The sequence below is a fragment of the Mirounga angustirostris genome, unplaced genomic scaffold (assembly GCF_029215605.1).
Source record: "Mirounga angustirostris isolate CCGP_5_RB_7025 unplaced genomic scaffold, mMirAng1.0.hap1 SCAF_16, whole genome shotgun sequence".
NCBI classification, from domain to species: domain Eukaryota; kingdom Metazoa; phylum Chordata; class Mammalia; order Carnivora; family Phocidae; genus Mirounga; species Mirounga angustirostris.
The window spans coordinates 57,201,398-57,228,738 of NW_026991724.1; the positions used below are offsets into that span (position 1 = coordinate 57,201,398).

At 57.1% G+C, this 27,341-nt stretch overlaps 2 protein-coding genes across 3 annotated transcripts; one reads left to right on the top strand and one right to left on the bottom strand.

Moving 5' to 3' along the window:
- The first annotated feature begins 760 nt into the window (after window positions 1-760).
- BRSK1 (BR serine/threonine kinase 1) lies at window positions 761-17,784 on the top strand. Its single transcript, XM_064580503.1, has 19 exons — window positions 761-1,257; window positions 2,868-2,962; window positions 3,059-3,144; window positions 5,208-5,348; window positions 8,094-8,210; window positions 8,291-8,324; window positions 8,408-8,476; window positions 11,009-11,155; window positions 11,531-11,562; window positions 11,873-12,043; window positions 12,549-12,646; window positions 12,870-13,029; window positions 13,233-13,293; window positions 13,744-14,113; window positions 14,515-14,563; window positions 14,660-14,783; window positions 15,411-15,609; window positions 16,772-16,861; window positions 17,627-17,784. The coding sequence occupies exons 1-19, from the start codon at window positions 1,122-1,124 to the stop codon at window positions 17,782-17,784; spliced, it is 2,337 nt and encodes a 778-aa protein (XP_064436573.1). The 5' UTR covers window positions 761-1,121.
- A 530-nt stretch (window positions 17,785-18,314) lies between these two features.
- Window positions 18,315-27,019, bottom strand: TMEM150B (transmembrane protein 150B). 2 transcript variants are annotated; one of them, XM_064580574.1, is made up of 8 exons: window positions 26,876-27,019; window positions 24,735-24,780; window positions 24,331-24,406; window positions 23,588-23,647; window positions 23,446-23,513; window positions 23,093-23,220; window positions 21,328-21,511; window positions 18,315-18,600 (listed from the first exon to the last, which is right to left on the bottom strand). In XM_064580574.1, the coding sequence occupies exons 1-8, from the start codon at window positions 26,897-26,899 to the stop codon at window positions 18,404-18,406; spliced, it is 783 nt and encodes a 260-aa protein (XP_064436644.1). In that variant the 5' UTR covers window positions 26,900-27,019; the 3' UTR covers window positions 18,315-18,403. The 2 variants fall into 2 exon arrangements, with proteins under 2 accessions (XP_064436644.1, XP_064436645.1); XM_064580575.1 differs by lacking the exon at window positions 26,876-27,019 and adding an exon at window positions 25,168-25,507.
- Window positions 27,020-27,341: the final 322 nt, after the last annotated feature.

Below are 27,341 nucleotides of genomic sequence, written 5' to 3' on the forward strand. Positions count from 1 at the left end.
TCTCTCCCATTTTTCTCTCTGACCCTCCGTCCTTCTGTCTGTCCTTCTTGTCCCTGTACCTCACTTACCTCCACATCGTTCCCTCCCTGTCCCTGTCTCTCTGTTCTTCCCTGTTTCTCTCCCCCACCTCCCTGTCTCTGTCCCCTCACCTGTGTCTCTCCCCCTTGCCTTCTCTCCCCTTCCCCTTCACATCTGCGTTTCTGTACATCTCCCTCCATCTTTCTGGCTGCCTCTTTCCCTCTTTTTTCCCTCCTCTCTGCCTCTCCGCGTCCGACTCTCTCCAGCCGGGGCCCTTCCTACGACTCTATCCCATCTCCCTATCTCTGTGTCTCCTGCTCTTCATCCCGTTCTGCTCTCCTGTCTCTGCCCACCTCTGCCCGAATCCCTGCCGCCAGCGCGGTCCCTGGTTGTCTCCATCTCTCTAGCCAGCTGCGCTTGTCCCCGTCTCTATGTCAGACTTCCTCTCCCTTTGTGTAGCTCCATCTCGGTCCCCGTCTCTTTGCTCCGCATCTCTCTCCCTCGCCATCCCTCCATCCTCTCTCCTCCTGCATCCCTCCATCCCTCCGTGCACCTCCCACCTCCTCTCCATCCCTCCGGCGCCCAGGCCCGCCCCCTGCCCCCGCTCCCCCTCCCCCCTCTGAAAGGGTTAACTTTGGGGAAGGGCCCGGAGTCCCCGGATGGTGATGTCAGCGTGCCGGAGAGAAAGGACGAGGTGGCGGGGGGAGGCGGAGAGGAGGAGGAGGCGGAGGAGAGAGGGCGCGTGGGGGGGCGGGGGGGACCTCGGCCTGCAGCATCCGCTGGCCCGCACCTCAGACCCCCCCGACGGGGGGAGGCGCAGGAAGGGGGGGGCCGGCCAGAGACGGGCTGGGGAGGGGGGGCCGCGCAGCCCCCCCGGGCCATGCTGACTCCCGGGGCCTGACCCCCCGGGCCAGCCCCCCCTCCCCTAGCTCCGCGGCCCGCCGACTGGGGGGGCCCAGCCCAGCCCCCTGGGGACCCCCGGAGAGGTGGGGGGCAGCCGGGGGGGCCGGGACGGAGCTGTCGCCGGCCCCCACCGGAGGGACGGGGCGACCTGCCGCAGGGGGGGCGGCCGGGGGGCCGGTCGGACCGGGACCAAGGGCACCATGTCGTCCGGGGCCAAGGAGGGGGGCGGGGGCTCCCCCGCCTACCACCTCCCGCACCCACACCCACACCCACCCCAGCACGCCCAATATGTGGGCCCCTATCGGCTGGAGAAGACGCTGGGCAAAGGACAGACAGGTGAGTCAGGGGAGGGGACACCTGGGGTAGGGGCAGGAGAGCTGGGGGGCAGAGGGCGGGACTCATGGGTTTTCAAAGGGCAGGGGCTGATTGCCCAGACCCCGGGGTCCCTCACAGAGAAGGGACTTGGGGTCCAGTGTGCTGGGTCCCCAGGATGGAGGGGGCTGGGGGTTTGGACTCCTGGGGGGAGGTGCTGAGGCCCAAAGGCTCCCACCTCACCGGGGCAGAAGTTGGAGGGGCTCCAGGGCCTCGGTGGGGAAGGGAGGCCGGCCTGCAGCAGGGGATCAGCCGGCACTGGGAGCTGAGGTCCTTGCTGCAGTATGCCGCGGGATGGGGGTGCACTCTGGGCAGCCGCTTCCCTCTGCACTGCTCTCTGGCTGAGGAGGCCCTCAGGCTCTCCTGGCAGGCTGTCCGGGTGACCAGCAGTGAGGCTAGGGTGATGGGGTCTGCAGCATTCTCCCCCTTCTCCAGCATGCAGGCTCAGTATGGGGAACAGGAACGGAAGGTGGAAAGGTGGATCTGAGAGTCAAATCTCCCAGGAGTGGTTGTGGAATCAGGGGTCATCCTTTGGCTGTTGCTAAACCCTGGCTCCAGCCGTGGCCTCTTTCCTGCCAGGTGGAGGGTGGGTGGGTGTGAAGCAGGATCTGCACACCCATGTCCTAGGCAGGAGGTCCAGGGGTGGGCCCAGGATCTCTTGTGAAGCTGAGGGCATGAGGGAAGGGGAGAGGCTCAGACCTCAAGATCCTAGTGGTAGGAGTGTGAAGGTGTCACTGACCTGAATTCCTGAGTTATGGGGGAGGAAGGGACCATGGGGCCTGGACACCTGGGTCTGAGGGAGGAGGGGCTGGGGGCCGTACTCCAGGCTCTGTGGCTTTGGGGCTTACCCTTGGGAAGTGGGCATACTCTTGGGGTTTGCATGCTCCCAACTACAGCTGCTATTAAAAGCAGATCAAGAAGGGGATTAAAAGGTCAGGGTTTAGGAGGCGGAGGGGGATGGTCCGGGAGGGGGGCAAACGTGAAAGTATATTCCTTGGGAGACATGGAGTCTCCAGAAGATTGAAGGGCAGAGAATTCAAGGAAGCGATGAGTTGAAAGAGAGAGAGAGGTTGAAGGTGGCAGTCGGGGAGACAACATGATGGAGACACGGTGAGGAAAGATTCTGTGGAGAGATGGACTTGAAGGGTCACACCAGAAAGACAGAGAATCTGGGTGAGAACCAGGGGTGGCTGTGGAGGTGATGGCAGGTGGAGGGATGGACAATCAGAAGGGACAGAACAGGGGCATCTGCCTGGCTCAGTCAGTAGAGCACACGACTCTTGGTCTTGGGGTTGTGAGTTCGAGCCCCACGTGGGTGTAGAAATTACCTAAGAGGGGAAAAAATAAAGAAGGAACAGAACAGAATGTCCATGTCTACGGGCAACAGGAAGAAGAGAGTGTTTCATGGGAATGTAGCTGTCAGAGCCCTCAGCTCCGGTCAGGGTGATTCAGGCCACTGTCAAACAGCCAGCAGGGAAAGGAGGAGGAAAGTGGGGAGAAAGGGGGACTTAGGAGCCAGAGGCTGGGAGAGTGCTCTGGGAGCATACCCCACATTTTCACTCCTGCTTCCTCAGGGCTGGTTAAACTCGGGGTCCACTGCATCACTGGCCAGAAGGTTGCCATCAAGATCGTGAACCGGGAGAAGCTGTCTGAGTCGGTGCTGATGAAGGTGTGTGTGCACTGGGGCAGGGTGTCCCTTTGGGGCTGGGGGGGGACGAGGGAGGCCATGCTGACCTCCATTCCTGTGTCTCCCGCTGACCCCCAGGTGGAGCGGGAGATCGCCATCCTGAAGCTCATTGAACACCCACACGTCCTCAAGCTGCACGATGTCTACGAGAACAAGAAATATTTGTAGGTATTTATAGACACCCAGCCCCCCATGCACCCCCACCCCAAGTTCCTAGGGTGGGACCTTTCTGGAAACAAGGCCTGGAGGGGCCTGGAGAAACTTAAGCTCTCCTGGCTGGAGCCGCTGAAGGGCCAGTCAGTCCCTTCGCTCCTGCACAGAACACCCTCCCCCACACACATACACGCACACATAATCCTCCTTGTTCCCACACTGACTGGCCTGACCTGGCCTGACACTAAGGGCCAAATGTGCCCTAGCAACAGGACAGCCAAGGGTCAGCCATCCTGGTGGGGGACAGAGGTCCATCCTGGCCCTTCTTCCCCAGCCCCAGGCCCACGCCCTGCTGCACTGCAGGGAACACTCTCTACTAGATAATCCAGATGTCCTCAACTGGACCCAACTTGCTAAGGGCAGCTCCCCACCCTGCTCCTCTTTGCTGAGGCAACGGGGGCTTGGCAAAGCCTGAGGCTCAGTGAATCCTGCTTCTTCCTAAACCTACCCCCAACCTCTTGGAGCATTGCAAGCCCCCCTCCTCCTCCCACATAACTCTGGGTGCTATGATGGACACCCCAACAATGGCCTTCTATAGGAGTTCCCAGTCTGTATCTCAAAGTTGATTACCCCCCAGGAAGATGGGAGTGGAGTCCAGCTGCCCAGGGTACATACAATAGCCCTTTGTCTGGACTCTGGTGACCCAAGGGACAGCTGGGCTGGGCAGTGGGTGAGGGGACAGACCCGTGCCCCCACCCCCGGATGAACTGACTCCAGGACCCATCAGATGCTGGGGAGGGTTTCCCCAGGCAGTAAGAGGCCCGGTCCCAGGTGCTCATGGGAATTGTAGTCCTCAGGCTTCCCCAGGTGTGGCGGCAGGGAGGGGCTTTGTCACCAGCTGGTGGAGCTATCACTCCCACTCCTCCACCTAGGTAGGCATAGCGGGTGGCCCATGGGAGTTTGGGCTTCACAGAGAACTATCAGCTTTCCAAGAGCTCATGGAAATTGCGCTTTTGTTCCCAGGGGCTGATGGGAATCAGTTTTAGCCTCCTGGGGCCTGATGGGATTTGGAGTCTTAAGGATCCAGGTGGCTGATGGGAATTAGGAGTCCGTGTCCCAGGGGCTTATGGGAGTTGGGAATTTTAAACCTCTCAGGAGCTGATGGGACTTGTAGTTTTTTTTATCTCATGGTTGTTGACTTAGGTTGGTGCACACTGCAATTGTTATTGCCAGGAATTAATGAGAATTTGAGTTTCTTCATCCCTGAGGCTTACAGGAATGAGAGGCTTGGCTTTCCAGAAGCTAATGGGAGTAGGGGAGGGGGAGGTGTCTTTATTTCTCAGGGTCCTGTGAGAACTGAGGTGTTTCTGTCCTCCAGGTGCTAACGGAGTTGTCTTAGCTCCTGAAATAACTAGGAGTCAAAGTACTGATACTCCTAAATTTGCCGTGGGAGTCTGCTGCCCAGAGCTGAGAGGAATTGAGTTTTGGGTTCCCAGAGGCTGATGGGAATTGGAGTCTCTTTTGCTCAGGGACTCATGGGAATTGGAGTCGGCTCCTCCTCCTCCTCCCAGGGACTCATGGGAATTGGAGTCTTCTCCTCCTCCCAGGGACTCGTGGGCATTGGGAGTCTCCTCCTCCCAGGGGCCCCTAGGAATTGGGATTCTCTGCTTCCAGGGGCTGATGGGAATTGGAGTCTCTTTTGCTCAGGGACTCATGGGAATTGGAGTCGGCTCCGCCTCCTCCTCCCAGGGACTCATGGGAATTGGAGTCTTCTCCTCCTCCCAGGGACTCGTGGGCATTGGGAGTCTCCTCCTCCCAGGGGCCCCTAGGAATTGGGATTCTCTGCTTCCAGGGGCTGATGGGAATTGGAGTCTCTTTTGCTCAGGGACTCATGGGAATTGGAGTCGGCTCCTCCTCCTCCTCCCAGGGGCCCCTAGGAATTGGGATGCTCTGCTTCCAGGGGCCAGTGGGATTGAGGTCTTGTGCGGGGGTCCAGGGGATTTTGAAAGAGAGACCAGGCTCTTTGGTCCTCCACATGCCCCTTCCAGCCCTCTGCCCCCTCCACGTCCCCCAGGTACCTGGTTCTGGAGCACGTCTCTGGAGGTGAGCTGTTTGACTACCTAGTAAAGAAGGGGAGACTGACGCCCAAGGAGGCCCGGAAGTTCTTCCGCCAGATAGTATCGGCGCTGGACTTCTGCCATAGCTACTCCATCTGGTGAGGGGGCAGCTGGAGGGGAGGCCGGGATGAGCACTGCCCACAAGGCTCGCTGGAAGCCAGTGTGGTGCAGCCCCCAAATAAATCTTTATTCCTTTTTAAAAATTGAGATAAAACCCACGTCTCATAAAAGTCACCCTTTTAAAGTATACAATTCAGCAGTTTTTAGTACATCCAGTGTTGCGCATCGCTGCTATGTAATTGCAGAACATTTTCCTCACCCCCGAAATCATCACCTCGTACCCATGAAGCAAGCAGTCACCCCTCCAGCCCCCCTGCCCCCAGCCTCTGACGACCACCAATCTGCTTTCCGTCTCCATGGATTTGCCCATTCTGGACATTTCATATAAATGGAATCATACTATATGTGGTCTTCTCTGTCTGGCTTCTTTCACTCAGCAGAATGTTTTCAGGGTTCATCCATGTTGTAGCATGTGTCGGTATTTCCTTCCTTTTCGTGGCTGAATAATACTCCATGGTGTGGCTGCGCCGTATCTCGTCTATCCATTCCCCAGTTGATGGACACTTTAGTTGTTTCTCCTTTTTGGCTCTCGTAAAAATAATATGGACATGGGAACAATCAAGTACAAGTTTTGGTGTGTACCTGCGTTTTCGATTCTCCGGTATATCCCTGGGGGTGGAATTGTCAGGTCATGTGGGAACTCTGCTTAGCCTTTTGAGGAAGCGCCAGACCATTTTCCAAAGCAGCCGTACCCTTCACCATCCCCGCCAGCAGTCCGCAAGGGTTCCGGTCTCTGTACATCCTTGCCAACACTTGTTATCGTTTGACTTTTTGATTATAGCCATCCTAGTGGGTATGAAGTGGCATCTCATTATTGTGGTTTTGATTTGCATTTCCCTGATGACTAATGATGTAGAACATCTTTTCGTGTGCTTATTGGCCGTTTGTTTATCTTCCTTGGAAAAATGTCTGTTCAGATCCTTTGCCCATTTTTTTATTGAGTTGTCTTTTTATTATTGAGTTGTAAGAGTTCTTTATTCTAGGAACAAGAGATAGCTCTAGGAATAACCCCTAAGAGTTCTTTTTTTAAATATTTTATTTATTTATTTGTCAGAGAGAGCACAAGTAGGGGCAGAGGCAGGAAGAGGGAGAAGCAGGCTCCCCGCTGAGCAAAGATCCCAACGTGTCGCTCGATTCCAGGACCCTGGGATCATGACCTGAGCCGAAGGCAGATGCTTAACCAACTGAGCCTCCCAGGCATTTCCTAAGAGTTCTTTATTCTAAGAACAAATCTTTTATTAACTGTATATTTTTCAAGTATTTTCTTCTAGTCTGTGACATACTTTTGAGTTTTAATTGTTTTTTAATTTTTTAAAAGTTTTTTATTTAAGTAATCTCTACACCCAACATGGAGCTCGAACTTATGACCCTGAGATCAAGAGTCACAGACTCGGGGCACCTGGGTGGCTCAGTTGGTTAAGTGTCTGACTTTGGCTCAGGTCATGATCTTGGGGCGCTGGAATGGAGCCCCGCATGGGGCTCTGCACCCAGTGGGGAGTCTGCTTGTTCCTGTACCCCTCCCCCCACTCGTGCTATCTCTCTCTCTCTCTCTCTCTCAAATAAATAAAATTTCTAAAAGGGGCGGGGAAGAGTTGCATGCTCTCCTGACTGAGCTAGCCAGGCTCCCCGCTTTTTTTTATAGCAATGTCTTGTGAAAAGCAAGTTTTAAATTTTGATAAATTCAAGTTTATATCTTCTTTTTTTTTTTTTTTAACAATTTATGCCTTTTCTGCCCTATCTATAAATCTTTGCCCAGCTCAAGGTCCCTAAGGCTTCCTCCTACATTTTCTTCTGGAAATTATATAGTTTTAGCTCTTGCATTTTGGCCTGGGATACATCTCAAATTAATTTTTGTCTGTGATGGGAGGCAAGGGTTGAGGTTCATTTTTTTGTTTGTTTTGTTTTGTTTTTTGTTTTCTGGCATGTGAATGTCCATATGAAAAGATTGTCCTTTCCTCACTGAATGGCCTTCCGCTCGTCTTTCAGCCTCAGTTGCTTGCGCCCCTTCCCCCTCTGGGATGGGGATTGGAGCTGGGGTGGGTGTCAGGGTGGAGGGGCTCCAAGGTGGGGATAAAGCTTGGTGATGGAAAGGCAACCCATTTAAACTGTCAACACCTCCCTATTGACCCGACCCAGTCAAAACCCTGACATTACAAGCGCTGACCTCTAGGGGGCAGTAGTCAACATATTTAACAACAAGTATGACCCAGTTACTGACCACTTCCAACAGAAACTGTAGAATCCTCAGGCCCCACCTCCCCCCAGACATCAACCCTTAGAACTTGAGGAGTTTTGCTCCAGGGGAGAGGGCTGGTGTCTCCAGGGAGGGACCAGTGACTAGCTTGGGGTGACCATATTCTTATTATTCAGTATGGAAGTATTTCAATATTTAAGTAGCTCAACATTAGCCCTCTTACTTCCTTGGTACATATTCAAATATTTGTGAATAAAATGATACACTGTCTGGGGCCTCCTACGAAATAATCCAGCGGAGGAAGGAAAGAGTATGTATGGGTAGAGATGAAGGAAGACTTGCCCTGAGTTGATACAGGTGAGGCTGGGGGGTGGGTACTTGGGGCTTCCTTATATTCTTCTCACTACTTGGGAGCATGTTTGAAATTGTCCATAATAGTTTCCAGAAGTGCCCGCCTCTGAGAGATAGCAAATGGGGCCTCAGCCTCCGGGAGGAGGGCAGAGGCCTGAGCCCCACCTGCCTGTCTCAGCCACAGAGACCTGAAGCCCGAGAACCTGCTTTTGGATGAGAAAAACAACATCCGCATCGCAGACTTTGGCATGGCGTCCCTGCAGGTGGGGGACAGCCTCCTGGAGACCAGCTGTGGGTGAGTGGGGGCCTGGCCTCCGTAGTCCCAGGGAGGGGGCGAGAAGCCCACCAGAGGCTCACACCACCTCTCTCCCGCAGGTCCCCCCACTATGCGTGTCCGGAGGTGATTAAGGTGAGTGAGCAGGTGGAGAGGAGGGAGGAGTGGGGGGAGGATGGTGGAGAGACCCTGTCATGGCTGGGCCTTCTCCTTTCCAGGGGGAGAAGTATGACGGCCGCCGGGCAGATATGTGGAGCTGTGGAGTCATTCTCTTTGCCCTGCTTGTGGTAAGGGGCCCCTCACCTCTCCTGCCCCATTTTCTAGAACAGTCCTGCCTGGTGGGAGCACAGAACATTAAGTTCCATCTTTCCCTCAGGGGTTGTCTTCCAAATATTTAACTGGTATCAGGAAGGTGGGAAGTATGAACCAACAGACCAAGATCCTCTCCCCCCTGCCCCTACCTCTGTGCCCAGAGCTAACCACTGAGTCACACCATCGTGACCTGAGTTGGCATGTAGTCAGCCCTCCTTAACAGTGGCACGAATACATTGGTGGTTTACTCTGTGCCAGGCACTGTTCCAAGCACATTACCTCATGCACTTCTCTTCAAAACCCTAGAGACGAAAAGGTAGGGGAGCACCCTCCCCCCTGCCCCTACCTCTGTGCCCAGAGCTAACCACTGAGTCACAGCACTGTGAGCTAGTCCAGGGTGTCCCAGAAAGAGACGGGGCAGCCAGGAGCCCTTGGGCGGCTTGGGACAGTGGCTGTTCTAGGGTGTTTGTTGCAATATGGTAATAACAAGTATAATCAGACCAGGCCTGTCAGCCCGGCTCTTCCCCCAGGGCCTTTGCACCTGCTCTTCTCTGCCTAGAACGCTCTTCCATCCCTACCAGTCCCGTTGCTCATCTAGTTCACACCTAGACTTCTCTTCACTCCCACTTCTCCCCCCACCCCTCACGAGGTCAGACCTTCTGGGGCGAGGCTCTGTCCTTCCTGGTGACTATCAGAGTTGCCATTGTGCGTTGAGTTGTGCGGTTTCTCCTTCCCTTCTAAATCATCAGCTCCCAGAAGTCAGGGCTTTTATCTTTGTGTGTTTTATTCTGTTGGGTCACCATCGTGACCCGAGTTGGCATGTAGTCAGCCCTCCTTAACAGTGGCACGAATAAATTGGTGGTTTACTCTGTGCCAGGCACTGTTCCAAGCACATTACCTCATGCACTTCTCTTCAAAACCCTAGAGACGAAAAGTGACTGGCCCACAGGCACACTTCTGGACAGTGGCAGGGCTGGGATCAGTGTTTGGTCTCATCACCACTAGCCTATGTGACACGGAGGGGACCGAGGCTGAACGGGTGCGCCTGGGGCTCGCACTCCCCCAGGGAAGATTGACAAGAGAGACAGCGAGAGAGGGAACACAAGCAGGGGGAGTGGGAGAGGGAGAAGCAGGCTTCCCGCCAAGCAGGGAGCCTGATGTGGGGCTCGATCCCAGGACCCTGGGACCATGACCTGAGCCGAAGGCAGTCGCTTAACCAACTGAGCCACCCAAGCGTCCCTGTTGGTGATTTTAACCAACTGAGCCACCCAGGCGCCCCATCTGTTGGTGATTTTAAATCGTCCCGCTGCAGAGTGCCGTTGTGCGTTCCTAAGGACGGGAAGATTGTTTTGTCCGTCACAGAGAAAATACCTGTGTTAGATAAGCTTCTTTCCAGCCTGAGTTCGAATGCTGCTGGCCACGTGTTCAATGTCAACAAATTGTCTGTCTTAGTCTGGTCTCCTATAACAAAGGTAGCTGGGGCGGCGTGAACTTACTTCTCACTGTTCTGGAGGCTGGGAAGTGTAGAATCCAGGTGCCAGGCTGACAACAAACACTCGGCCACAGTGAATGAGACAGACAAGCGGAAGTCACATCCAGGCTTCCTGGCCCTAGACCAGCATTGCGGGGTGCCCCTTTCCTCCTCTCCCCTACACCCTGCATCCTCTGTCCAGAGGCCTCTGACACCAGGGGCAACACCTGGAAAAGCCCTCAGAGACTCATGCTGTCACCCCTGCAAGTCTTTGTCCAGCATCATCTCCTCCGAGACCCCTTCCCCGACTCCCTTGCTAGACCCGGCTCCCCTCTCTCGCTACCTGCTCGCTCTGCTCGTGTTTCCTCACCGCACGGACTCCCACCTGTCTCATTCCATGTGTCCCTTTGTTGTTCCCTTGCCCTCCCACTACTCATCCAACAGCCACTGCTTATTAATCCGTGTGTGCCAGGCACTGTTCTGGACAAAGCTCCGTGGGGCCAGGGGCCTGCTGTCCCCTGCTCCATCCCTCGCGGCCAGATCAGAACCTGGGACATAGCAGGGTGTCTGCCTCATGACATGGCTGCTAAAGTTCATTCACTCACTGGGGCCTCGCAATCTAGGGTGTGAGCTGTAGGAGGGCGAGGGCTTGTTTTGTCTGTTATGAGAGCCCTGACCCAAAACGGATGCTCACCTTTTGTTGAACGAACGCGTGAGGATTACCCCTCCTGAAACTGGTCTGGGGAGAAACCTGTTTTTAAGATGCAGCCTCAAGCTGCAACCCCAGCCTCTTAAGCCCTGGAGCCTGACTTGTCTGTTGCCAAATCCTTGCTCTGCCACTTACCAGCTCAGAGGCCTTGGGCAAATTGCTGGACAGCTCCATGCCTCAGTTTCCCCCATGTAAAGTGGGATAATAATAGTCCCCTGCCTCCCAGTGCTTGTGGCAAGGACTAAATGTGCTGATTTGTCAAGTGCTTAGGCTCTCGCCTGGAACATCCCAAGCTCTATGTAAGGGGTCCTGTTATTTCTCACTCAGGGGGCTCTGCCCTTTGATGATGACAATCTCCGTCAGCTGCTGGAGAAGGTGAAACGGGGAGTCTTCCATATGCCCCACTTCATCCCTCCAGACTGCCAGAGCCTCCTGAGAGGGATGATCGAAGTGGAGCCTGAGAAAAGGCTCAGTGTGAGTTGGGGGGGCGGTGGGTCATGAGGACAGAATCCCTAGAGGGGGCGCATGAGGCTGGATTTCCAGGACCTGGCTGTCAGTCCCCGGGGTCGCTGAATGAGCTCCAAACTGGGGAGGACTCCTACAGCGGGGGGGGGGGGGGGGGGGGGGGGGGCACTGTGCATGCGGGCCATGTCCCGGGCCTGTCCCAGGCCTGTCCCCGGTAGTCGCGGGTCGAGGCGCTCAGTCGCCACTAGGGGAAGACCTAAGCTGTCATCTGCCCCTGGTGGAGAGGAGGGGACACTGTTAGGGACCCCCAACGCCACCTCATCAACTTTCCTTGCGGCCTACTGTGTTCATACGACCTCATTTCTGCTTCTCTCCCCCCCTCAGCTGGAGCAAATTCAGAAACATCCCTGGTACCTGTGAGTATGGGACAGCTGAGCACCTGGGTCCCTGGGGCAGAAAGGGAGGGGGCCCAAACCTCAAGGGTCCCCGGCAGGAGAACCAGCTAGAGGGTGGGACACCAGGGTTCCTCAATGAAGAGGGGCTAGGGACTCAGATTTCTGGGTCCTAGGGGAAGAGGACACAGGCGGAGCAGGGGCTGGGAGCCGGGACTCCTGGGTTCCCAAGAGAGGAGCAGGTTGGGGCCCAGGACACCTGCGTCTCCGGTGGAGAGGGCTCGAATCCTGGACGCCCGGCCCGGTCCCCTGTAACGTTTCTCCCCCTCCCCAGGGGCGGGAAACACGAGCCAGACCCTTGCCTGGAGCCAGCCCCAGGCCGCCGGGTGGCCATGCGGAGCCTGCCATCGAACGGAGAGCTGGACCCCGACGTCCTGGAGAGCATGGCCTCGCTGGGCTGCTTCAGGGACCGCGAGCGGCTGCACCGCGAGCTGCGCAGCGAGGAGTAAGGCCCCCTGCCCCAACGCGCACCCGCGGTCCACGTCCCGCGAGCCGCCGCAGGGCCCCAGCCAGCCAGCAGAGGGCGCGCCCAGGCCCCGCGCACGCGCAGACTCCCTGGGGCGTGGCGCCCAGGTCGCTGGATGGGGCGTGGCTTAAAGTCCCCACGTGGCGCTGTCCCCGGAGGGACCACGAGGGGGCGGTAGGACCGGCGGAAAAAAGACAAGATGCTGCAGAGTATCGCCAGGCGCTGAGACAGACTTAGTGCCCCACGCAGTGCTTACAAGTAGTAAGTGCTCAGTTATTAGGTGTTACTACGGCTAAGTAAGGGTCAGATGTACGCGGACACAAAAAAGCTAGCCATGTTGATGCCGAGGAAGATGGACCCATGCACAGAGGTACTGGGTGTACCAAGTCCCCGAGAGCCACAGCTGCAGGGAGGGGGTGAGACCTCTGGAGCCCGACCCCTGACCCCAATGCCCTCCTACCCCCTCCCTTCCCTTCCCCATCAGGGAGAACCAAGAAAAGATGATCTACTATCTGCTTTTGGATCGGAAGGAGCGGTATCCCAGCTGTGAGGACCAGGACCTGCCTCCCCGGAATGACGTCGGTGAGAAGGCAGGGCTGGGGGTCCAGACCCCGGACTCCGAAGGGAGGAAGGGGCGGCAAGCCCGTAGCTTCTGTGCTTAGACCCCCACCCCCGCCCCGCCCCGACTGGCTCCGTGGCCTTGTCAAAAGTCTGCGCTCCGGGCCTCCGTTCCCCCACGGGCACCAGTGCCACGCACTGCTGCGCGAAGCCGGCTTCTGATGGGGCTGAAACCCTCCGCCCTCAGACCCCCCTCGGAAACGTGTGGATTCCCCCATGCTGAGCCGTCACGGGAAGCGGCGGCCAGAGCGGAAGTCCATGGAAGTTCTGAGCATCACGGATGCTGGGGGCGGCGGCTCCCCCGTGCCCACCCGACGCGCCCTGGAGATGGCCCAGCACAGTCAGAGGTGGGAGCCGCCGCCCCTCCCGCGGACGCACAGTGTGGGTGGGGAGGGGGTTCGGGGTTCTAGCCCCAGCTCCACCGCAGTGGCCCCCCTCTCCGGGCCTCAAGTCCGCATCGCAAAGGCGTGTGGAAGGGAGAGGACATCTGCGCCTTGCGAAACCCACACACCTGATTAAAAATCATCATCATCGTCTCTTCTGGAAACAGATCCCGCAGTGTCAGTGGAGCCTCCACCGGTCTGTCCTCCAGCCCTCTCAGCAGCCCGAGGGTAAGCCCCAAGTCATTAGGAAGGGGTAAGGGGGTGAAGACGCTGGAGCCGAGATAGAGCAGCAGGAACTACAACTCCCATGAAGTCGTGAGGCATTGCCTCTCTGTCCCTAAAGGGCCCCCAACCCTAAGGCCGCATAAGTATTTTAGTACATTGGGCATTTCCACCTCCGATAGGATTGGGGTTTTAGTGTTTCAAGGGTTCGTTTATGCGCGGAACAAAAGCTAATTGAGCGCCTACTGTGTACCAGTCACTGTGCTACAGCAGTGAACATGATAGAAAAAGTCTCTGTCCCCCTAACGATGTGGGTTGGGGGGGGGGGGGGGAAATCACTGGACTACAAGTTCCAGCATGCGTCGGGACCCACCTCCGTGAGTATGTGCGAATGGGGTTCCTAGAGGCTCCTGGGAGCTGTAGTTCGCCATCTCACCCTTCGCCACTCTTCCACAGAGTCCTGTCTTTTCCTTCTCACCTGAGCCCGGGGCCGGAGATGAGGCTCGGGGCGGGGGCTCCCCGACTTCCAAAACGCAGACGCTGCCTTCTCGAGGCCCCAGGGGTGGGGGCGCCGGGGAGCAGCCCCCACCCCCCAGTGCCCGTTCCACGCCCCTGCCTGGTCCCCCAGGCTCCCCGCGCTCCTCTGGGGGTACCCCCTTGCATTCGCCCCTGCACACGCCCCGGGCCAGTCCCACTGGGACGCCGGGAACGACGCCACCCCCAAGCCCCGGCGGTGGAGTCGGGGGAGCCGCCTGGAGGAGTCGTCTCAACTCCATCCGCAACAGCTTCCTGGGCTCCCCTCGCTTTCACCGGCGCAAGATGCAGGGTACAGGGTCCCTGAGGGTGCAGGGGCTGGGGGCCCGGATTCCCACCTCCTGAGAGAAGATGGGGCTGGGAGTAGAAATTCAGGTGTTGGGGAGAGGGGGTGTGGCTTCCAGCGCTAGAGGCGGAGCCTCCGTGAAGGACACCTCCCTTCAGTGCCCTGGCTCATCTTCCCATGGGCTCATGACTAGCAAGTTCCACCCTCAGAGGACATGGCCTAACAGGGGTTGGCTAGCATTCCCAGAAGGACTACCGAGCAGCATGCCATTTGGGGTTTAGTTACTGGGAGGTGAATGGGCACCGGGATCTGGAACCTCTGGTTGGAGGGGACTGCTGGCCCGCGTGCTGGACCCCAGGATGATGGGCAGGTGTTGACCATACTCTCCCCTCCCTCCCCGCCCCCAGTCCCCACTGCCGAGGAGATGTCCAGTCTGACGCCAGAGTCCTCTCCAGAGTGAGTCTGACAGGGAAGGGAAGTGAGAGGATGGGGGAAGGGTTTATTCCCTGAGCCCCGTCCTGACTCACCTTCTAACCATACCTTTTCACTCAGGTTGGCAAAACGCTCCTGGTTTGGGAACTTCATCTCCTTGGACAAAGAAGAACAAATATTCCTTGTGCTAAAGGACAAACCTCTCAGCAGCATCAAAGCGGACATCGTCCATGCCTTCCTGTCGGTGAGGGGCCTGGGTCTTACTGTGTCCTGGCCAGCACAGGACTACAAGTCCCAGCAGCCCCTGGGGTCCACTGCCGTCGCGCTGGCCTGACTGCCTCCAGAGGCTCATGGGTTCTGTAGTTTTCCGTTCAGAGTTGGGTTGGGTCACTGTAGGGGCGGGAGGTGGAGAGGTTTACTGTACCCTGGGGCCTGGAGGTGGCGCAACTCCCTAGAGTATTGGTGAGCTGCCATTCCCCCATCACCAGGTCTGAGATTAGCAGACGGAACCACTTTTTCCACTGGGCCTTCTGGTTCTTGCTCTAGGAGCTAGTGGGACTTACAGGTTTTGAGGCAGATATGGTAATGCCTGTGGAGGCAGAGAAGTTTGTATCATGTGATTCTGGAGCCTGGGGCTGACGCCTAGATGTGAAAGTCCCTGTTTTCAGCCATTCCTCTGATACCGGTTAGAGTTGGACGCGAAAACTACAAGTCCCAGCAGGAAATGGGAACTCCGCCCCCCCACCCCACCCCGCTTTTGTTATTCTTTCCCCCCTGGTGGCTGATGGAACTTGTAGTTCCTTGGGCAAAGGTAGTCGTGGTTCTCCATTCCCTGGAATCACCCCCTCCTTTCGTCCCCCGCCTGTCTCAGATCCCCAGCCTGAGTCACAGTGTGCTGTCACAGACCAGCTTCAGGGCCGAGTACAAGGCCAGTGGCGGCCCCTCCGTCTTCCAGAAGCCCGTCCGATTCCAGGTGGACATCAGCTCCTCAGAGGGTCCAGAGCCTTCCCCACGACGGGACAGCAGTGGTGGTGGTGGAATCTACTCCGTCACCTTTACGCTCATCTCCGGTAAGCGTCCCTTGGCTAGAGACTGCCTCCACCCTGGTGTGTGGGATGCGCAAGACAGCTGAGCTGGGACAGTGGCCCCCTCATTCAGACCCTCACATTCTGTCCTTCCCCCTTTTCTCAGTGACATTTCATGGACTTTTTTTTTTTTTTTTTAAGATTTTATTTATTTGAGAGAGAGACAGGGCACAAGTCAGGTGGAGGGGCAGAGGGAGAAGCAGACTCCCCGCTGAGCAGGGAGCCTCATGCGGGGCTCGATCCCAGGACCGAGATCATGACCTGAGCTGAAGGCAGACGCTTAGCGGACTGAGCCACCCAGGCGCCCCTTCATGGACATTTATGATGTTCCAAGTGCTTTACATGCACTATTTCGCTGAAGCTTCCCAGCAGCCTTTGAGGTATTAGCACTCACCCACTTGACAGAGGAGAAAACAGAGTCCTGTTGAGGTAAATTGACTTGACAGAGCCGGGCTCAACCCAGCCCTGCTGACACTGAAGGGCAAAGACGTGGCTCGCCGCGGTCCAGTGTCATGCCCACACCCAGAGCAGACATCACCAGTCCATCACGGCACCTCTTCCTGCGGAGCACAGCTGCAGCCTCAGAAACTGCAGGCCGCCATGACCAGTCAAGAGTTGGCACCAGAGATGAAAACCCCAGAAACGTCTTGCTTCCGATTCGGCTTGCTTCCCGGGCCCTGATGAGAAGAGTCTGAATAACAAGAGATGCTTCTGTGTGCTACCCTTCTTAGCAGTCTTATTACGTCACAGTTGGGAGATGAGCTTGCTCCCAGAGTTTCCTGCCGGTGTTACATCACTAAAATGAATTACAGTGCATTTCTTTTCCCCTTCCCTTAAAGACTAATACGCAGGACTTCCTCGATTTTAAGATTTTTTTTTCACTTCCGGTTTATTTTTCTTATATTTCTGGTTCTTCACGGCCTCAGCTAGAAACTAACAAGTAACACAACCTATTTAAATAGAAAGCCACACCCATCATTATTTTAACTCTAATCTTTCTTAGCCCCATTTGCAAATGGTGGGTTTATGCCTGGCCCCAACACAGGGCAGCAAGTTGAGACCAAGAGGAGGAGAGTCCTTTGCTGGGTTCCACAGGGTGGGGGGGCCTTCCCTGTCCCCAAGTCAGTCCATCTCTGTATCCCTCCAGGTCCCAGCCGTCGGTTCAAGCGAGTTGTGGAGACCATCCAGGCACAGCTGCTGAGCACTCACGACCAGCCCTCCGTGCAGGCCCTGGCAGGTGGGAGGCAGGGGCCGAGGCCATGTGTCCCTCCTTTATCCCGTGGGCTGGAGGGGAGACCGCCTGCTGAGCAAGTGCCCCAAGGCTTTGGTTTGTGGGCGAGGATCACAAGTTCTCAGAGAGGCTGGGGTCTAAGCTCCATCCAGGGAACAGGGCCATCCCAACCTGAGAAGGCCTCCTGGCTAGGGAGGGCACCTCCAGGGATCCCTCAGAGGTTGACTAGTCTCTGTGTCGCAGTCGTGGAACTTGCTAACAAAAGTTTGGGAACGGTGTTCTGGAGAAGGGCAATCGACCATCCGGGTTTGTTCAGATCCCCCAAACAACCCCCTGTGGGCTCCCCTGTGCCCTGTTGCTGAGGAGCGTTTCCCCTAACAACCAGGAGAGCAGAAGGCAAGGGGGCCTCTGGCTGTGATCTGGGGACTTGAATGGGACCTGCTGCTGTGACAAGCTGTCCCTTAGTGGATAGCGTCATAGCCAGAGTCCGTGAGAAAGCCCCCTGGAGTCAGGCCTCTGGGTCTCACTGGGACTAAGTTGGCCCAGTTTCCTAAGCCACAGGGGCCGGAGGGGCCCAGGATTCATGACCTGCTTGCTGTCCATGACCTTGCCAGGTCTGGTTGCAGACGGGTGTCCTCCTGGCAGCCATCCCCCCCAGGCTTCCAGCCCCTCAGTGGGGGCCCTTAGCCCCACCATGATGTCGCTGGAACGTGTTCCTTGGGGTTCGGCAGCCTTGAGGTTCCTGAGGCCACACTGCTTCCTTCTCCACAGATGAGAAGAACGGGGCCCAGACCCGGCCTGCTGGCACCCCACCCAGAAGCCTGCAGCCCCCACCCGGCCGCCCAGACCCAGAGCTGACCAGCTCTCCCCGCCGAGGCCCCACGAAGGACAAGAAGCTCCTGGCCACCAATGGGACCCCTCTGCCCTGACCCCAGGGGGCCGGGGAAGGAGGGGAACCCCCTCCACCCCCCTTCCCTGCCCCCCAACTGTGAATCTGTAAATAGGGCCCAAGGAGTATGTAGGGAGGGGAGAGATACAACAAACCCGGCCTTGCCCTACAGGGATGGGGCTCAGGGGGCCGTGCCCAATGGGGGGTGGTTCTAGGGGGGGCCGAGGGCGGGGGAGCTGTTTCTATTTTATTTATTGATTAATTTATTATTTTATTTATTGATCAATCTCTCTGCAGGGTGGGGTGGGGGAGGGACGGGGGCTGGTTGGGGTGGCTTAGCAGATCCGGACGGAGAGGGCCATCTGTCCTTGTGTCCCCAACTCCTCCTTCCTGGGCCCCCCCTTCCCCGGTTCTCCCCCTTCCTCTCACAACCTTCTGTACGGATTTGCTCTCCGGAAGGAATTCTGGTTTCGCGTGACCCTGCCTGCGTCCGTGTCTCTGATTCCACCGGCGGCAAAAAAAAAAAAAAAAAAAAAAAAAATTAATAATAATAATAATAAATAGCCTTGAGCAGGGATGGCTGGCTGGCCTTGGCCTCTCACTTCCTGGATGGCCCTGACAACAGCACCAGGGCCAGACCACACCGCCCAGACTGCCGTTCACAGGGGGATCTGCAGGGAGATGGGGGAGGCCGGCGGGGGGCTGAGGCTGGGGCCCGGCTGGAGACATAGGGTGCAGCCATCCAGGCAGGAAAAATCCACAGCAAACAGGCCGAAGAGCATGAACAGCAGTGTGGCGATGGCCCACTCACACGCAGCAGAGGCCGAGCGCAGCGGCCAGGAATGGAGGATGACCACTGCACCCCGGGGTCAAGGGCCACACCAAGCAGGAAGGATCCGGGAGCCCAGCTGGGTCACCGGGGCCAGGTGGCCGCTCGCGACGCACTCGGCCAGCCCAGGCCGGAATGGCCTCCGCGGCTCCCGGACACTCACAGGGATGCCTTCCTCCCCGTCTAAGGCTGTTTCCCAAATGTTCCCCTTGCAGGTTCCTCCTGCTCACACTGTATTTCCAACAACCCAGAACAAGGTTCTCACCTTACCCTCGGCCTCCCCGACCCCATCAAGGCCCCACCATCACCATCTCCCACTTGCCCACAAACTGCTTCTTCCCTCAAATATGCAGGGTTTCCTAAAGACACCCCCAAGCCGGGCGCCAGCCTCAGGCTATGTTGGCAACTTTCATCCCCCACCCGTGGCCCACAGGCCCCTCCCGCTCACCCCCTAAAATATCTTCCTCCTCCTGGTGACAACTGCCACCCACTCACGTGCCTAGCGGACCCTGGCCACTCACCCTCACCCCCTCCCTCTCCTCGTCCTCATGGCCAGCTGGTCACCCTAAGGCTTATCCTGCTGGCCTGGCCCATCTCCTTCTGGTCTTGCGTCTCGCTCCTGGTCTGCCGTGTCTTCCTTTCTTCCTTCCTTGCTTCCTTCCCTCCTTCCTTCCTTCCTCACCCAATGTGGGGTTTGAACTCACAACCCCAAGATCACTGCAACAACCTTCTGCTTCTCAGCCAAGCTAGCCCCCACTCACTCCTAGATCAGTTTAGACATTATTTCATTCATTCAGGGATTTTTAGATAGCAGATACGGCCAACATCACCGCAGATCCCATGAATCCTAGAGCAAAGGAGAGGTGAGAGCACTGAGACACAAGGTGGTTACCGCCAGAACTGGCCTTGTTCCTCCCCTGCTCATAAGCTTTCCATGGCTCCCTACTGCCCCCAGGAAGAAACTCCAGCCTTTAAAGCCTCACCCTAACACTGAAAATCCTTATCTCAGGCCCTTCCAGTGGCCTTATCTCCAAGCTGGTTTTTCCGCCCTCAGCACGCACCTGGGGTGTGTCCCCAACCTCCCAAAGCAGGTGAAAAGCAGCTAGTTCTGCAAGACCAGCTCAGAATCTGCCAGTTCTCAGACCCATCCTTGCAGAACCCCAGCCCCTATTACACTCTGCTGGCCATCTTTATGGTCCATTTCCTGGCCCCAGGGCCAAGGGATATTTGAGCACCACAGAATAAGGACCTTGCAGCCAAACTGATTATCAGCCCAGCTGGGATTTTTAAAGGGCCCAGCACGGGGCGCCTGGGTGGCTCAGTCAGTTAAGCAACTGACTCTTGGTTTCAGCTTGGGTCATGATCTTGGGGTCCTGGGATGGAGCCCCGCATCGGGCTCCACACTCAGCAGAGTCTGCTTGTCCCTCTCCCTCTGCTCTTCCTCCTGCTCTCTCTCAAATAAATAAATAAAATGTTCAAAAAATTTTAAAAAAAATAGTAATAAAATACAAGGGGCCAGCTGGATCTTATCACCAACAGGGCCTCTGCAGAGGAGAGATGTTGCTTGTACAGCTGGAGTAGCTAAAGGCTTAGGTGAGGGGCCAGCCCTTCCCGCCTCTTCAGTGGGATTCAGTTTGCTGCGCTGGGAAATAGGACTGCCCGTTCCATTTGCTGACATAATCCCAAATAAGCAGATGTCCCTCAGGCAGCCAGCACAGGACCTCAGTTGGTTTCCTGGTAGGCTCTTCTGAACACCAGCAGCCTTCTGGCCTCCCCTGCATTCTCCCCAAGGAGATCGGTCCCTAAGGCTGAGTTTGCAGCCTCTTTTCTCTCAGGGCACTTTATCAGTAAGGACCATTACTATGATCAAAACAACTCCCTTTTGCAGATATGGAAACTGGAGCACAGTGATTTGAGTCACCCGAAGGCGTGCCAGGCTGGCGGAAAGCATCTGGGCTCGGGTGACTCAGAACTGGGCTGGGTAGAGTCTCCAGCCGGTGGTAGGCATGGCTGGTAAATGGTTAACAACCAGCTCCGATTTGCAACATCGGCCAATTTCTGTGTTGTGAACACTCCCACCAAGGCCCGCGGGATAATATGACAGCACCAGACATGGAGCTGGGAAGAGATAGGGACTGCCCTCGAGAGCCTGTACAAGCCGCCTGCCTCCACCATGAGCTCCACCGTTGGGCTTCATGACGGGCCTTGGCCAAGGGACTCCCCCTCTCTGAGCCTCAGTTTCCAGTCTTCGCCAACATGATGCCCGGCACAGGGCAGGTACCCCAAACAGGCTGCTCTCGCTGTTTTAAGCCTTGCTTAAAAGGCTCCTTAGGGGAGCAATATAATAATTTTAAGCAGTGGGGCGCCTGGGTGGCTCAGTCGGTTAAGCGTCTGGCTTGCCATCCTCCCAGGATCTGCTGGTGGCTCACTGTGCTGGGCACCGAGCTAAGCATCTCACATGTATTACTCCCTTCATTCCTTACAACTCCGGGGGCAGCCCTGTTATTATCCACGTTTGGGAGCTGAAGGAGCTGAGACACTGAGAAGTTCAGCCAGTGGAGTTTCTCCCCTAGCTAGGACGTGGGGGAGGTGGAATTAGACCCAGGCTGCCTGACCCCTGGGTTGACACTTTCTATGACGCTCTAATCCTGAGGAGACTGAGGCCAAGAAAGGACAGGGCACCGCACATTGCATGGAGCCGACCCACCCCAGTGAAGAACCCCCAACGCCTGCCACCAACCCCAGTAAGGATACTGGCCACCATGAGGATGGTGCAGAGGCTGCAGAGGCCCAGGCGGAGCGGTCCGATCCAGGGGGCCCCAGGCTGGGGCAGGCTCCTCATCCTCCAGAAGAGAAAAAGCTGCAGCCAGAAGTAGAGGTTGCCCACGAATAAGGCAAAGAAGGCCCCTATCAGGTGCGTTGGCAGCTGGTTCTTTTGCTGGGAGGAAAAGGGACAAGAGTTGCGAGGAACATAGATACACGGTGGGGGGGTGCGAGACGCGAGGGCTGTGATGGGGGGAGGGGTCTTTGACCCACCCAAGAGACTGCTCACTGCTGTGGCCTCACTCCCTAATACAGGGCCTGGCACATCATAGACGCTCGGGAAATATTAGTAATAAATCTTTCATTCTCAACCGGGGAGGGGGAGGGCTGATATTGCCACCCAGGGGGTAAAAATTGGTTTCTGGAGGGCGAAAAGTTCTCATTTATTTATTTTTTTTTAAGATTCTATTTATATATTTGACACAGAGAGAGTGACAGAGCACAAGTGGGGGAGCGGCAGGAAGAGGGAGAAGGAGAAGCAGGGAGTCTGATGGGGGACTTGATTCCAGGATCCCGGGATCATGACCTGAGCCAAAAGCAGACGGTTAACCAACTGAACCACCCAGACACCCCAAGAGTGAAAAGTTCTTAAAGATTACAATGGTTTGTGCTTTGCAGATACATAATATATGTTATTTAATATTTTTTAAATATTAAAAGTTTAATGAGGGGAAGCGATGACCGGCGGGAAATGTCTTTAAAAGGCTCCTTAGGGGAGCAATATAATAATTTTAAGCAGTGGGGCGCCTGGGTGGCTCAGTCGGTTAAGCGTCTGCCTTTGGCTCAGCTCATGATCTCAGGGTCCTGGGATCAAGCCCTCCATTGGGCTCTCTGCTCAGCAGGGAGTCTGCTTCTCCCTGTACCCCTCCCCCCTCCTCATAATCTCTCTCACGCTCTCTCTCTCTCTCAAATAAATAAATAAAAATCTTTTAAAAACTTTTTTTTTTAAAGAAGTTAAAGTTGAGGAGCACAGGAATAAATGAATAAATGATGGGGAATTTTCTTAATACGTGGGAGGCAGTCTCTTACCCTATGGTACTTTCACAGGAGAGGTTTGGAGTCAGAGACATCACAGTAAAATTAAATAACAATATAAAATAATCAATAGGCTTTCTCCAATCGATTGTCCTTTTGTTCTACAAATATCTACTGAACTTCAAGGCGAAGAACGTGAGTTCTAGAGTCTATGAATCTGGGTTCATTTCTGACCGCCACGAACCAGCTGATTAAAACAAAACAAAACAACAACAAAAACCCTCTGTCGGATTTGACCAAAAAGAGTCTAGCTAGAGCTCTTGTGGAGATGGATGAAAACCGACACGGTGTAAAGCCTAGCGCCCCGCACGGAGTGAACGCTCCATCTAAGAATGAGTGGCTCTGAGTAATTTCATTATTAAAAGGGGAAAGGGGCAAAGGACGGCAGTAAATTACCCCCAATCTTCTAGGGTTCAGTGAAATAATTATACGAAGAGCCTCCCACGCGGGACTCCCTTCAAACAGCGGAGGAGCTCACCTCCCTCCCCTGTCCCCCTACTCTGTCCGAGGACCCCAAGAGAAATACAAGTCCCAGAAGGCCGTGCGCGGAAGAGCCCCCACAACGAGAAGCCAGCGGCCCTGGGGGATGCTGGGAGCTGTAGTCGGGGACTCGGGCTGGTCGGACAGCCTGGCTGGGCTCCACGAGCGGATACCGTCTCACCTGGAAATTGCCCGCCACGGAGGTGCCCAGGGCGCACAGAAGCCCCGTCCACAGGATCAGCCGGTTAAACCATTTTCCGACTCCCCAGTCCCGGAGCTGGTGGTAGCGGATAATGCAGATCCAGGCGGCTGGGAGGAGAGGGAAGTGGGCGGGCAAGCCGGGCCCGGATTCCTGGGGAGGGGGTGCGGAGAGACTGGGCGTCTAGGGGTGGGGGCCTAACCGCCACATCTGGGGGAGGGGTGGGGGCTTGGACTCCTGGGGCGGGGGCCGGGGCCGGGGCCGCGCGGGGCGCCCTTGGCTGGGGGTCGGGGTGGGGGGTCTCGCCCTGAACAGAAAGGGCTGAGAATATTTACCCATAGCAGCTCCCATGTTCAGCAGCTGGCTGAAGATGCAGCTCTGAGGGGGGTAAGATCCACAGAGGCTGGGGAAGATGAAGGATCATCCTGCGGCTCCTCGGAGCCTCGGAACCCCCCGCCCCCCCAGCGCCATAACTACCTGATATAGGGGAAACCTTCGGTGAGGTTCACAGACCTGTTGGCCACGGCAAGGGCAAAACTGAAGTACAGAGAGACATCAAAGTGGTTTTTAACGACACCTTTTCCTTCTGTTACCCACAGAAACAAGGACTTGTAACTCCCTCCCCTTCAGACCCCGGAGCCCAGGCCCCCAGCCCCTTGCTCCCTCAGACCCAGGAGTCCAGACCCCCCAGCCCCTCCTCCCTCAGACCCAGGAGTCCAGGCCCCCAGCTTCCTCCCTCAGACCCAGGAGTCCAGCCCCCCAGCCCCCTCCTCCCTCAGACCCAGGAGTCCAGACCCCCAGCCCCTCCTCCCTCAGACCCAGGAGTCCAGCCCCCCAGCCCCTCCTCCCTCAGACCCAGGAGTCCAGACCCCCAGCCCCTCCTCCCTCAGACCCGGGAGTCCAGGCCCCCAACTCCCTCCTCCTTAGACCCAGGAGTCCAGGCCCCCAGCCACCTCCTCCCTAAGATCCAGGAGTCCAGGCCCCCAGCCCCTCCTCCCTCAGACCCAGGAGTCCAGGCCCCCAGCCCCTCCTCCCTCAGACCCAGGAGCCCAGGCCCCCAGCCCCTCCTCCCTCAGACCCGGGAGTCCAGGCCCCCAGCCCCCTCCTCCCCCAGACCCAGGAGTCCAGACCCAGGAGTCCAGACCCCAGCCCCTCCTCCCCCAGACCCAGGAGTCCAGACCCCCAGCCCCTCCCAGGGGTCTCCTGCCTCTAACACTCACACGGTCCAGACTCCAGCAATAGCCCAAAGGGCCAGGAAGGCAGGCAGCAGGGACAGGTAACCCCACATGCCAGGCTCTGCAGGGGAAGAAGAGGGACCACGAACCTTTGTCTCTGTCTCTCAGGTGAGGAACCTGCCCTAAGGATCCAGGTGCATCAGAAGGTGGCCTCCAGCCTCTGAGCCCCTCAGGCTCTGAGGCCCACATTGGCTCCCAGGGCAGAAACAGTGGGTGAGGGTCTGGTGTGATGAGGCCAGCTCTCAGCCTGGGGCACTTTCCCTCTTGTAACAGCTGTCTTTCCATCCTGACCTCCCAGTTTTTCCAGGCTGGCCTCCCTCAACCCAGCTTCCGAGCCTCTCCCAGCCAGCCCTCCACTGCCAGCCTCTGGGCTTCCCTGGAGTGCTCACCTGTCCGAACTTTCTCCCTCTCGCTCTCCCAGTCCTGGTCCTGGGGCTGTGGGAGAGGTTGGAAAAGGAGGGGGGACGTGGGGTAGGGCTCGGGTGGTGTCGTGGCAAAGCCAAAGTCCAAGCTACAGAGCAGTCTGACTGTCTGACCCTCTGACCCGCCGCTTTCTTCGGAACCTCACCCCCAAACCGCCACTTCCCCACTCAGAACCTAGCAGGCAGCCCCTTAGCTTCAAGGGGCCCCCAACTTCCTTCCTTCAGCTGTATAAGTTCAATGTCCAAGACCCCAGCCCTTCTCCTTACCAGGACCCAGATTCTGAGCCTCTAGCTCTCTCTACCCTTCCTCCCTTGGGGACCCAGCAGTCCAGACCCCCAGTCCCTTCTAGAATTCCTTTATTGGTTTCTAGCCCCTTGGCTCCAGCTTCCTAGCTCTTACCTCCTCTGGAGCCCCAGAAGCCAGGCCCACAGGTCAGACTCCTCTCTGGGTGCAGTTTCTGTCCTTAGGCTGCTGGGTATGGGGCTATGGTGACCTGCTTCCTCCCGTCACTTGCCTTCCCTCTCCGTTCCTCCAGGCCAGCTGCTGGAATTCCCCAGTGGGCCGGCTCAGGGTGGGAAGGGAGACCTTGGTGTCGAAATCTAATTCCGATGGAACTCCCCCCTGAAAGCTATTGCTTCCTCTGCCCTGATCCTTTCTCTGTCCCACATAGCAACCCTCAACTTTCGGGTTTCCTTCCCTCTTGCTAATCAGGCATTTGGGTGCCTCCTCCTCCTGCTTCCCCTGGACCCAGGGGCCCAGACCCCCAGCCCCTCCTCCCTCAGACCCAGGAGCCCAGGCCCCCAGCCCCTCCTCCCTCAGACCCAGGAGCCCAGGCCCCCAGCCCCTCCTCCCTCAGACTCAGGAGCTCAGGCCCCCAGCCCCTCCTCCCTCAGACCCAGGAGCCCAGACCCCCAGTCCCTCCTCCCTCAGACCCAGGAATCCAGGCACCAACCTTCCTCCTTCAGACCCAGGAACCCAGACCCCCAGCCCATCCTCCCTCAGACCCAGGTGCCCAGACCCCCAGCCCCATCTTCCCTCAGACCTAGGAGTCCAGACCCCCAGCCCCTCTACCCTCAGATCCAGGAGTCAGACCCCCAGCCCTCCTCCCTCAGACCCAGGAGTCCAGGCCCCCAGCCCCATCCTCCCTCAGACCCAGGAGTCCAGGCCCCCAGCTCCCTCCTCCCTCAGACCCAGGAGCCCAGGCCCCCAGCCCCTCCTCCCTCAGGCCCAGGAGTCCAGGCCCCCAGCCCCTCCTCCCTCAGGCCCAGGAGTCCAGGCCCCTAGCTCCCTCCTCCCTCAGGCCCAGGAGCCCAGGCCCCCAGCCCCTCCTCCCTCAGGCCCAGGAGCCCAGGCCCCCAGCCCCTCCTCCCTCAGGCCCAGGAGCCCAGGCCCCCAGCCCCTCCTCCCTCAGGCCCAGGAGTCCAGGCCCCCAGCCCCTCCTCCCTCAGGCCCAGGAGTCCAGGCCCCCAGCACCTCCTCCCTCAGACCCAGGAGCCCAGGGCCCCCCCTCAGACCCAGGAGCCCAGGGCCCCAGCCCCTCCTCCCTCAGACTCAGGAGCACAGGGCCCCAGCCCCTCATCCCTCGGACCCAGGAGTCCAGACCCCCAGCCCCTCCTCCGCCACACCCAGGAGTCCGGACCCCCCAGCCCCTCCTCCCTCAGACCCAGGAGTCCAGGCCCCTAGTCCCTCCTCCCTCAGACCTGGAAGTTCCAGTTACCTTCTGTCTCAGCACCCCACCTCTTTTTTTTCAATTTGTGGTAAAAATCACAGAACATAAAATTAACTATTTAACGTGAACAATTCAATGGCATTTTGTACCTTCCCAGTGTTGTGGAACTACCACGTTTATCTAGTTCCAGAACTTTCTCATCACCCCCGAAGAAACCCCGTACCCACTAAGTGTAGGCACTCCGCATTTCCTATGGTCCCTAACCCCTGGCCACAACCAGACTGCTTTCTGTCTGCGGATTTGTTAATTCTGGACATTTCATATGTGTTTGAGTTTTATCCACGTTGTAGCACACATTTCAGTGCTTCATCCCTTTCCGTGGCCGAATAGAATTCCACTGACCCTATGTCCCTGGGGACTTAGGAGTCTGAAACCCACCTTTTCTTCCTCGTGCTCCTGCATTTCCACGGCCCCAGCCACCTAGTACTTCAGGCTGTCAGCTTCCTCGAGGGTACAGATGAGAAAGAGAAGGTGCTGACAGACAGACATGGGACATTCCTTGAGGCCAGAGCCAGCAATCAGCGGAGGCCCGGATCCCACCCCTGCCTACAGTGGCTTCCCAGGCTGGAAGGCAGCTGCCCTTGGACCCGAAAATTAGAATACAGGTATTATATTTAAGGTGGCACAGGGCATGGTGGCCCCCCGAAGAGGAGGTGGCTAATTAGCCATGGTGTCTGGTGGATTCTGGTTGCGAGGGAGGGCCAGGAAAGTCTCACAAGCCATACTTAGAAGGAGGGAGTGTGCAAGCCGCTGGAAGGCTTTCTCAGTAGAGTCCAGGGGGCCTCCGAAACCTGGCCCATGAGGGTCGAGTGCCTTTGTCTGCTGGGTTACTAGGAGACATGAG

Excerpts from the sequence above, each read along its gene's own strand:
- BRSK1 (XM_064580503.1), top strand. The coding sequence starts at position 1,122 with ATGTCGTCCGGGGCCAAGGAGGGGGGCGGGGGCTCCCCCGCCTACCAC. Across the intron at positions 1,258-2,867 it reads GCTGGGCAAAGGACAGACAG|GGCTGGTTAAACTCGGGGTC; the intron begins GTGAGTCAGGGG and ends CTGCTTCCTCAG. Across the intron at positions 11,563-11,872 it reads CAGAAACATCCCTGGTACCT|GGGCGGGAAACACGAGCCAG; the intron begins GTGAGTATGGGA and ends CCCCCTCCCCAG.
- TMEM150B (XM_064580574.1), bottom strand. The coding sequence starts at position 26,899 with ATGCAGGAGCACGAGGAAGAAAAG. Across the intron at positions 24,781-26,875 it reads AGGAGCACGAGGAAGAAAAG|CCCCAGGACCAGGACTGGGA; the intron begins GTGGGTTTCAGA and ends CCTCTCCCACAG. Across the intron at positions 18,601-21,327 it reads CACCATCCTCATGGTGGCCA|TGGTCATCCTCCATTCCTGG; the intron begins GTATCCTTACTG and ends CCCGGGGTGCAG.